We start from the raw sequence: 11,474 nt of genomic DNA on the forward strand, positions 1-11,474 counted from the left end.
TTGGGCTCCACCTCCACCCATCCCTCTATTTTTTATCTGTCATTCTCTTCCTTCCATCTTTAATACATCTTAGATGAAATATACTTTTCAACTCAGCTCTTAGATCTCTTCATGTTCTCTCTTGCCATCCATTTCACCATGAGGCATTGGCTCATCTTTCTTGCCAAATGTGCTTAATGTTGACTTTCTTGCTTCTTTCTTCAAATATTGACAGTGGCTCTTAGGTCTTGCTGAGAATGGCTACACTTTGTTATTTAAAAACTGAAAGTTTTCTTTTAGATCTACGTAGGTGACATTATCCACAAATCCATTTAGAAATAAACAAAACCTTGGTGTGTACAATTGGTACTATGATCACAGTAGATCTATTCACTCTCTGGCTGTACTACCATTTTTTAAAAGCCTGCTTTAAGAGCATTTTTAGAGCTAAACCATGCTCATGACATGGTCACATGGGTGTGACCAATTTCTTAGTGGTCTGGGTACATGTAATGGGTATATGTTATATACTGGAATAAATTTTGGTATTTGCCAAGTCTGCATTTAATACAGCCCACGCTGTTGAAACTGCATAGACGGTAATGATCTTTTTAACACAGTAAGCACTGCTGACCTTGTTAGTCCTACAGTATATGTTTGTTTTGACCAGAGCTTGTGATATATAAGAGAATATAATATATATAAGTTACGGTATTTTAGTGCACCCACCTGTTTATGGGAAAATGAACATTCATTATCCCTTAGACTTTGTTTATTGTTTTTATATATATATGTACTGTATTTTTTACTAAGATGTGGCTGTATTTTTAACATGCAGCTCATGATATATCGTTTTATAATGCTGAATATGAAAAAAATATGTCTTTTTGGTCTATATGCGATTATGGTCTAATGGTCTAATTAGATCATGGATAAGAGCGTTAGACGGATTCCACACACTCATTTTATTCTTCTCTCAGTTTATGCTTCACACCTTTCATTGTTTCAGTTTTCCCACCATTTTTCTTCTCCTTTCTGCCCTTAGGTCACACTTCACCAGTAAAAAGTCTTAGACCCGTGAGTATGTGATACGTTTTTCCCCCACATTTGAAACCACAAGTCAGCTGTCAGTATAGAAAGGTAGAAATATGTTGACTTGCTTTAAAAGCATGCACTTTCTACCCTGCGCTACAGAGACAGGAAATAAGTGCCAGCCTAGAGACTCTGGACCAGTGCCATGATGTCGGAGCCCCCCAAGCGATCACTTACTACTCAAGCACATTACCCAGTAGCTCTCCGAGACGAGACGTCGCCCTCCGCCAGAACAAGCCCAAAAGCACTGTACAGGAGTCTCTACAGAGAGGTATGCAAGTGAAAAAGGTACTTAAAAATACTGTACTTTATACCTTTACTTTATACCTGTATATTAAGTCAGAGCTTTTATTAATTGTTTCTCAGGAGTGCTTCAGTACAAAGAGCTGGATGTGTTTATAAAGAGAGAGCAAGAGACGGGATTTGGCTTCCGTGTCCTTGGAGGAGAAGGACCTGAACAGCCAGTAATTTTATTTTCTGGCATATTTCACTTGCTCTAATGACCTCGCTAAATGATGTGTTAACATGCTGTCTGTTGCTCTAAAGCCTTCCTTTTTTCCTGAGGTGTACATTGGCGCCATCATACCCCAGGGAGCGGCAGAGAAAGATGGCCGTCTGCGGGCAGGGGATGAGCTGATGGCTATTGATGGCATCACGGTAAGGGGCAAATCCCACAAGCAAGTGCTGGATCTTATGACCAATGCAGCTCGCAACGGACAGGTGCTGCTGACCGTGCGCCGAAAGGTCATCTTCAGGGGTGAGCTTTAATCTTCATGTTTACCGTGTTTTTTTGTTTTTTTTTACTTTGAACCCAAGTCACTAGGTGCTGGGTATTTTGCTATAATACATGACACATTGTTTCCTATATTCTTTCTTTCTTTTGTTATTACTACCGTTCCTGGCTGCTAAGCCTTCTGGTATTTTTTCTTGCCTTGTGTTTTTTGTAACTTGATTTTCAATCCAAAATATCTATCAAAGTTTTGATTATATATTTCCTCTCTGTGTTGTTGCCAGCATGTTTCCTGACTGCCAAGCAAGTGCATGGCTCTTGCTCTGACTTACACAATATGTATTGAAGTGCTGGGGAAAATGGGCTTTATTATTATTCCACATTTCTCCTCTATTTTAAATGTTACACATTGATGAGAAGGGAAGTTTAGAAAAAGAATATAGTTCACAGGCAGACATCATTTCTAGGGCCAACCCTGGAACTGAATATAAACAACACGAAATGAACCAAAACAACAACTTCACCTACTAAAAAAAAAAGTGTTTTTATACCTAATGAGGTTTAATTAAGTCTAATTTAATTGAGTCTTGATTAGACCGTTAAGCTTTATTAATTTTTAAAATCAAGTTAGAAATGCAAACTAAAGCATCCATGCTTACCAAATGTGTGTGTCCTTCACAGACGTGCCTGGGGATAATGGGTTACGGAGCATGGCTCCGGCGCTAATGAACGGTTCTCCGAAAACCCCGCGTTTTCAAGTCCCAAGTGTTTTGGACCATGAAGTAATGGATATTACACTCCATCGCAAAGATACTGAAGGCTTTGGATTTGTCATTCTAACTTCCAAAAGCAAACCCCCACCTGGAGGCAAGTGAAGAATAAATTGAACACCACACACGTGAACCCGTCTTGTTAAGAACACATGCGTTGTTCATATATTAAAGTTTTGCAATTACATATAAAATATGCATAGTACACAAGATATGCTTTTAAACTAAGTTACCCCCGCCATTATACTGATTCCTGCTTTTCATATTCTTATGGTTCACATGCATACTATACCAACCCATATCTAATGAGGTGTGTGTGTATGTCTGTGTCTGTATTTGATGGTTTTCAGTAATCCCTCATAAGATTGGTCGGATCATCGAAGGCAGTCCGGCTGATAGATGTGGTCTGTTGAGTGTGGGTGACCGTATCTCTGCTGTTAATGGCCGGTCAATCATCGAGCTCTCTCACAGTGACATTGTGCAGCTTATTAAAGACGCTGGTCATGCTGTCACACTCTCTGTAGTTCCCGAGGATGGTGAGTAAGCACTCAATAAGCAAAGAGGCAGATATCTGTCATATCTCTAATATAATAATAATAAGTCTCATATGTTTGATTAGATAATCTACTGTAATTCTATATCTAATCTATTCCAAATCTACTGAACACAGTCCTGTGTCAAAGGCATTTTGGTTAAAAAGGTTTTAAATGTATATACGTTATTAAAACTGTGTATCAGGTGTTTTAATAAGGGGTGTTTAAGTCAAACTGGGACCTTTGATTGTGCAGAGTAGCAGAACGGTTATGAAAAACTACTCTCTCACTCACTCACTCACTCACTCACTCATCTTCTACACTGCTTTATTCTGTATTCAGGGTCGCGGGGGGCCTGAAGCATATCCCAGGAGGCTTAGGGCACAAGGCAGGGTACACCCGGGACAGGGTGCCAATTCATCGCAGGGCACACACACATACACTCATTCACACACTACGGGCAATTTGGGAACACCAATTAGCCTAATCTGCAGGTCTTTGGATTATGGGAGGAAACCGAGTACCCAGAGAAAACCGACCAAGCACGGGGAGAACATGTAACCTCCATGCACACAGAGACGGGAATTAAACCCGGACCCTGAAGGCGAAAGGTGACAGAGCTAACCACAACATTTCACTGGTGTTTGAATACCATCAAGGTAGAAAAATACACTGGCCCCCCAGTGACCCAAACGTGGAAATCGCTTGGAGCAAGGTCAGGACTGTAGGGGGATGTGGCAAGCCAAGTTCCTGCAGTGTGCAAGTGGTGTTCATGAATGATTGTATAGTTCCCATAGACAGACAGTTTTGTCTCTTTGGAAAGTTATCCACTGACCACTGGCTGAATGTTCATGGTAACAACTGCAGTGGGCTTTACAATCGTTATTAATAATTGTATAATAATTGTAATTGGATGTTTTATTCTGTGCGTCAACAAATCTGTGAATGTCACGCGGTTTTATTCCCCTCATTCACAAGATATTTCATTACGAATCTGGGTTTGACTTGAACACCCCTTGTAATATTATAAAATATGGCATTTCTGTGAACCCCTCGGTAGCAATTTAAAGTAATACAAAAAGCTTAGAGTTGTATGCATATGTCTGTTTTGATTGACTGTGATTCAGAATACAAAGGCCCACCCTCGGCAGCCAGCTCAGCCAAACAAAGCCCTGCACTACAGCACAGGACACTAAAATCCAGCACACAGGAGGAGAGGTAAGAACACTTTTTAAACTTCTTTTTAAACTAAATCACATTATTAAATAATAGAAAAATAATTATTATATAATGCAAATTGTCTAATTGTCATGAAATATTGTTTAAAAGTATGTTATATTATGCTGACATCCTCTTACACTCTTCAGATGATGTACAGTACAATGTGCATAAAGCTTTGTTTTGTCTATTACATGCAGGTATACTCTTGATCCAGAGGAAATCAGGGATGAGTTGGTCTGGGCTGAATATAAAATGATTACAGATAATGAAAAGGAAACACTATGTGTAACAGGCTCCAAACAGGCAAGTCATTTACTGCTTTATTTATTTATTTTTTTTACTTTTCTATATGCACATCTATTACATATATAGAGTTTTTGCAAAGTGCATGTACAAGAGTATGTACTATAAAATAAATGAAAATGTGTGTGTTTTGTGTGTATGGGTTTACAGGGTTGTATTCTTGTTGAGTTAGAGCGTGGCCCACGTGGGTTTGGCTTCAGTTTGAGAGGAGGGACAGAGTATAACATGGGCCTATACATCTTACGATTGGCTGAAGATGGCCCCGCGCTTCAGGATGGCAGGATTCAGGTCAGTAGAGGATCTGAACTTGCTCAGTCTGGACAGCTTAGTATAGGACTTGTTTTATTATAAACTCCATCCTAAGGAGGATTAAAATTATTGAGACTGGGTAAAGAATCCATTGAAACATAATTAAAACTTAGAGGGATAGTACTGAACGTCAACTTTGTGGTTGGAAAGGGGGTTGAGATGGTAGCTATGCTTAATCGTACAAATAAGAGCATTTACACACACACACACACACACACACACACACACACACACACACACACACACACACACAATGTGATGAGAGCTCACAGGATTGGACTTTAAGGTGTACAAGCCTCTGGAGGCAGTGTTATGTCCTGGGGTTGCTTTACTTGGCTCAATAATGTTACGTGGCACTAAAATGAAGCCAGCAGATGACCTGAATATTTTAAATTACCTGGTTATCACATCAATGGAGCTTTTCTTCCCTAACGGCACAGGTATATTCCAGGACTCAAACTGTGATTCAAGAGTGTTTCTGGGAGCAAGAGTAATCATTTTCACCCAAGAACTGGTCACCACATTATTTGCTGTAATCATAGCTTAAGGTGATTGAATCCAGAATGTGTGATATATTTTTTGGACCAGGCAGTGTATTTATTATTTTTATATACACTACTAACTCCATCATCGTTCCTGATTTTTATTATTTTCTACATTGTAAAGGAATGCTAAAGGCATCCAAAAAAATATATTAATCTCCTTTGAACAGTTAATAATGAGATGCGTCTGCTACTGATGCTCTTTAACGCCTCTTTAGACTTCATAACGCCTCTAATCTGAGGTGCTGTTAATTGGTCATTTTTCAGGCTGATAACTCTAAATGAACTTCTCGTCTGCAGCAGAGGTAGGTTTTGGTCTCGCCCTCCTGGGATGGCCTTCATGAGAGCCAGTTTCATTATGGTGCTTGACGGATTTTGCAAATTCAATTCAATTCAATTTTATTTATATAGCGCTTTTAACAATGGTCATTGTATCAAAGCAGCTTCACAAAAATGAAAGACATTCATTAAAAAATAATAATTGTTAAAAAAATAAATATACACACACACACACACACACACACACACATATATATATATATATATATATATATATATATATATATATATAATAAATTGTGTATGTGTGAGAAAAATGTGTCTAGATAATAATGAGATGAATGAATGAAATTTCTCTGATGAGCAAGCCAAGGGTGACGGCGACAGTGGCAAGGAAAAACTCCCTGAGATGGCAATAGGAAGAAACCTTGAGAGGAACCAGACTCAACAGGGAACCCATCCTCATTTGGGTGATAACAGATAGAGATGATATAACACCATGTGTGTTATGCAGCTGAAAGTACAATATAACAGAAGTTCTTTAAATTAACATGAAGTCCAGTTCAACATAGGGATGAGTCAGTAGGTGCAGAGGGCAGATGGGATCTCGATCACTGGGAGCAGGACACTTGACAGTATTGGTATTATTACAGAAAGGCAGACCTCTGTGTCTTAAAATAACAACTAACGGTTGTTTTTGTTGTTGTTACGTAATTACCTAATTCCATATGTGTTATTTTATAGTTTTGAAATCCCCAGTATTGTTGTAGAATGTAGAAAATAAATCACTAAACAAAAACAAAGAAATGCAACGGTGGTAGTGTATAATCTCTCACACACACACACATTATATATATATATAGGTGTGATTATATACATACTTCTGATGTTATAACACAATATAGCGTGCTAATTATCAATTATGGTTTCTTCCATCATTCTGAATTAACTCGAACAGAAAACTGATCATACCTCAGCTTGCACATACTGTACATTATATAAATCCATTACCTGTAGATTTACTGTACACTTGACTTCCAAGGCAAAACTTGAACTTGAACTTGAAAATCATTGCTTAGTTATGTAGCACTAATTGTAGAACCATTGTTACATGTTATACAGAATTATGGGAAGCTAACAGCATTATCCACCTGCAAGTATTTAGCCAACTTTGTTATAAACAGGTAGGGGTCAATTCTGAAATGAATCATATTTCTATATGAAATTTAAATCACCCATTGTAATAAGCTTTGTAAATAATTAAGGAAAGAAAGAAAATAAGTTTGTTAAATAACAAGATGGTTACTTTTAACTAGCATAAAAGACAAGAGATTTCAGAATACAGTGGTAGAATAATCTGGTAGTAGACCTCTTCACAATGAGCAAAAAGCAGCACCCCTCTCTGTAACCACAAAGGATTGATTTACTCTGCATAACACATAACCTTTAATTACCGCCTATTATTTTTTTTAAATCATACCACTGTTAGGATTTTAATTTTTTATTATATTTTCCATGCAGGTTGGAGATCAAATAGTAGAAATAAATGGTGAACCTACACAGGGTATCAGTCACACCAGGGCCATTGAGCTCATCCAGGCCGGAGGAAACAAAGTCCTGCTGCTTCTGAGGCCTGGACAGGGACTTGTGTCTGACACCGGTGAGTATCTCTCTCATCTTTCTCTCGCTCTCACACTCATACATACACACACAGTACATACTGTATACTAATAGATCTGTGATACTGTGTATGGCTAGCATTATATATGCTAAATATATCTACATACCTGTTGTTCTTTTTTTCTTTCTGTCTTGCTTTCTTTCTTTCTTTCTTTCATTTTTCTTCCTTCCTTCCCCTCTCGCTCTTTGTAGGTAATGTAAATTCCTCTGCTGTATGCTACTACCCCCAGGAGCACCATCACTAACAGTTTCTTTTCCTCTGGGCATCCTTTCTCATTTTGGTAATTCTGTTTCTTTCATCCGCTTCTGACTTCCCTCACATCTGCTCACAGAGCTGTGAAGAGTTATTTCCCCCAAATATTTGTTTCGTATTTTCTGAGAAATGCAATGGTGCAATTGGCAAATAAGAGATCTATTAAAATTAGCATTGTACAGACTTACAAATGCATATCTTTTTTTTTAAGGTTAATAATAAGCACAAACAGTTTATAACTGGGCTATAGTCACATTATAGACATGTTTAATTCGGTCATCACTTATCCTCATTAAACAACTGTTACTTTAAACTATGGGATCATTCACTTGATGGTGTCATGGTCAACACTGTGGTCTTGAACCTCCTGGGTCGCAAGTTTGATTTCCTGCCTCGGGTCTGTGCTCGTGAAGTTTGCATGTTCTCCTAGTGCTTGATGGGTTTTTCCCACCAAGACATTCAGATTAGGCTAATTGTCCATAATGTGTGTTTGTGTGTGTGCCCTGTGGTGAGTTAGCACCCTGTCCAGGGTGTACCCTGCCTTATGGCCAAAGTCTCCTGGGATAGGCTCCAGGCTGCGCGACCCTGTACAGAAGATGCTGTACAGTATAAATGATGAATGAACGAATAAACAAATTATTGTTGACTTGGATTACAAATTACCTCTATCTATTGTAATTAGTAAGTAGATTGTAAGCATGTGTGTTTTTCTTATTTAAAAGTTTGTGTCGAAAGACTGCCAGCTGAATTAATGTAAATTCCCATTAAATTTCTTCAAATCTACTTATATTTGACCTTGTCATAAACTGCAATGCTTTTGTGTTTTTTTTGTGTTTTTTTTTTCATTTCGCCCATATCTTCATTAGATGGCAAACAATGTGTTCTCATTCCAGGTTCTGAAGCACCAAATCCAGTAGTCTCTTCACCTCTAAGCTCTAAAGATGATGTTTTCCTCACAGAGCAGCTGCCATTTGAAGCTTCAGCCTTTTCATTCTGCTCACCTCTTGTTCAACCTTCCTCACCTCCATCATCCATTAGAAAGCAAGAGGATAGAATCAAGAGGAGCCCCTCTATTCTTTCTCCAAACTGTGTCAAGTCCAGCTCCAGTCTTTCTCCTCGCACAAAAGGCAACAGCAAAAACAGGAGCATAAAAACTCAAAACTCTGCTTCTCCCTCAACCTTGGAACCAAAATGTAACAAACGAAGTAAGTCTAGAGAATTTGATATTAACCCTGGAAGTACAGAAAGGAAACTTAATGGTCCATTCAAAACCAAAGATAAATCCCATAACTCCCGTAGATCCACAAAGAATCTACAACACAGCTCACAAGATTCCATGAAACGCAAAAAGTCCAACAAACAGCAACTGAGCAGCACGAAAAGTCACAAACTATCAAAAGAGTCAGGACAGGAAGTTATGGTTAATGGAAAGGAAAATTCCACAGACAGGTCAGTCCGTAGAGAGGTCAAGACAGATAGTAGTGAGAGGGTTGGAAGGGATCGTTCACGAGGAAGGCAGAGAACCAAAAAGAAAGAGAACAGGAACAGTAAGAATGGTGAAACAAATAGACGAGAAAAAGTGATAGAGGCGGAGGCAGTGCTAGAAGAAGAGGTGAAGCTGGAAAGCATATTGAGAAAGAAAAATCAACTACAGGACACAAAGAAAGACCAAGACACCAGCAAATCCAGAGCAAAAAAGAGCCGGAGTCGTCATAAACACGAAGAAGAGGACAAACTACAGCAAAGAAAGCATAAAGAACAACAGAGTGGTTCAAAGAGAAAAACACATGGTAAAGAAAGGGATATAGAGGTATATGATAAAGTAATAGAAAAAGGGGACCAGAATGAATGTAAGGAAGAGCTCACTGTTACAGATGAACTGGATCAAAATGATCTTTGGACAATACAGAGCTTTGCACGCATTCTAACTCATGAAGAGGTCATGCGAGATTTGTACGAGTAATGGAAGGATGCACTTCACTTTGTCGAAAGAACCAGCCTCTTTGATTTTGTCAGTTAATGTTCTGTCATTTTCAAAACCATGTTTACAAAGCTGCTGTACTCTGCCCCTCCCTTCAAACAGACACTCCTCCGAAAGAGTGTACCGTGAGTTTCATCATGCTTTCACCAATTCCATTATTTCTCATTTCAATGCACAGAATGGATAAAAGCAGTAAAAATAAGAGTTGCTGCTATTCTGCTCTTATCCTCTTCATGCTGGGGACAGTGTTTACCGAGGAGAAACTTAGAATAGAGTATGTCTTCAGTAGAAAACATCTGCTACAACTTTGTGGTCAAGTCAACAGGACCTCAGTTTTGGCCTATTGTTTTCACTTTGACAGCTTTAAAAAATGTGGATTCTCTGCTGTCCATCACAATGCAGTTCATTCATATGCAATGAAAGAGACCATACTTCCCTGCCGGTCACCAAAATAACATGACTTTTATGCTTTGGGTTTTATTATATGTCCTCAAGTCATGTCGTCCCTGCTATGATTATTGCCTTTATTCCTGCATGCAAAAACTACTCTTTTCCCTCAACTTACTTTGTTGCATGCTTTTCAAATATGAGTTTCAACCACACTTTTAATGAAGAACTTTTCATAGAGGTTTGAGGCTGAATTCTCTGCAGCAACTAGCTTTAAGAACTTTTGTAGACTGTTCTCTGACACTGACATGCCTAATTTCTTGATCTTTAAATCATATTATTATTATTGCAAAAGACCAGAAACTTGTGCTTCTTTGCTGTTTCTATGAAACCTCCGTTAGTTGTGTATAAGCATAGAGACATGTAGCCATATCAACTCACTGAACGTGATGTGTACAATTACGTAAACACTGCGGTAGCTTTTACTTGGTAGCATCTTTTTGACCCATCGCAACACTAATGATACATGCAGAAGTGTCTTCAAATGTCTTGTGATACTGGGTGTTTCATTTTTTTTCTGGATGTTTAATTCAAATGTAAATGCAGGCAGTTGAGCCCCTGAACTGATAAAATAATATTATATATAAAATATATTTTTCAAAAGATTATTGTAATTCACACTGCTCCAAATGCCTCACACATCTGTGTGAGTAGCAAATGATTCAGTGTAATAAAATACCAGTCTATGGTAAGTATACAATGTACAATGTCAAAATAGGAATATTGCAGGTGTTGTGTCCACTGAATTATCATTATCATTTATAAATCTTTATTTATTTTCATCCATGAAAAAAATGTTGTGTAGCATCATAAGGGCTGATTTATGATGGTAAGCTGATGGACTCATAAGGGGACATGCTTCATCAAAACCAAAGGAATGGTGAACGTGCATGTGTGTGTTGGGGGCGATGTTCTCAGTTTCTGAACTGATACAGAATAGCTAATGGTCCTGTGTGATTGCTTTGATGTATTGAAGCCACTCAATAGCACCATAAGCTTTTCAAGCTGCTCTGATCTGGAACAAATGATGAATCATTGGGCACATCTAGAAAACACACAGTTCCTTTATTATTTTTTATCATTTACAAATGATCAAATGTTGTTGTTGGATACAAACAGTTTGGTACGTCAGTAACATCTGGCTAAATTCAGGTTTAATTGAAAACACTAAAAATAAAGACCCTAATGTTTTCAGTACCACGCTATAAACTGTGTACAAGCCCAATCTTTTCGTAATGTTAGGGAATGAAATAAGGTCCACTTACAGCATTCTATCAACAGGTGATTGAATCTGAATGGTCTTGTCTACGTGCTCCAAGATGTAAATGTTTATATATTGTACAGCGCCTTTATAA

General features: G+C 38.2%; 1 protein-coding gene across 1 annotated transcript in view; it reads left to right on the forward strand.

The window, feature by feature from the left end:
- Nucleotides 1-11,018, forward strand: part of LOC128527096 (membrane-associated guanylate kinase, WW and PDZ domain-containing protein 3) — a 142,228-nt gene extending 131,210 nt beyond the window's left edge. The window contains exons 11-21 of the mRNA XM_053499388.1: nt 1,025-1,056; nt 1,174-1,342; nt 1,438-1,535; nt 1,636-1,828; nt 2,483-2,668; nt 2,922-3,107; nt 4,232-4,322; nt 4,523-4,628; nt 4,779-4,916; nt 7,280-7,418; nt 8,585-11,018. Of these exons, the coding sequence (XP_053355363.1) occupies nt 1,025-1,056; nt 1,174-1,342; nt 1,438-1,535; nt 1,636-1,828; nt 2,483-2,668; nt 2,922-3,107; nt 4,232-4,322; nt 4,523-4,628; nt 4,779-4,916; nt 7,280-7,418; nt 8,585-9,654 (2,408 nt within the window). The 3' untranslated portion in view covers nt 9,655-11,018. The remainder of the gene's footprint in view (nt 1-1,024; nt 1,057-1,173; nt 1,343-1,437; nt 1,536-1,635; nt 1,829-2,482; nt 2,669-2,921; nt 3,108-4,231; nt 4,323-4,522; nt 4,629-4,778; nt 4,917-7,279; nt 7,419-8,584) is intronic.
- Nucleotides 11,019-11,474: the final 456 nt, after the last annotated feature.

The sequence above is a fragment of the Clarias gariepinus genome, chromosome 6 (genome assembly GCF_024256425.1).
Source record: "Clarias gariepinus isolate MV-2021 ecotype Netherlands chromosome 6, CGAR_prim_01v2, whole genome shotgun sequence".
Classification (NCBI taxonomy): domain Eukaryota; kingdom Metazoa; phylum Chordata; class Actinopteri; order Siluriformes; family Clariidae; genus Clarias; species Clarias gariepinus.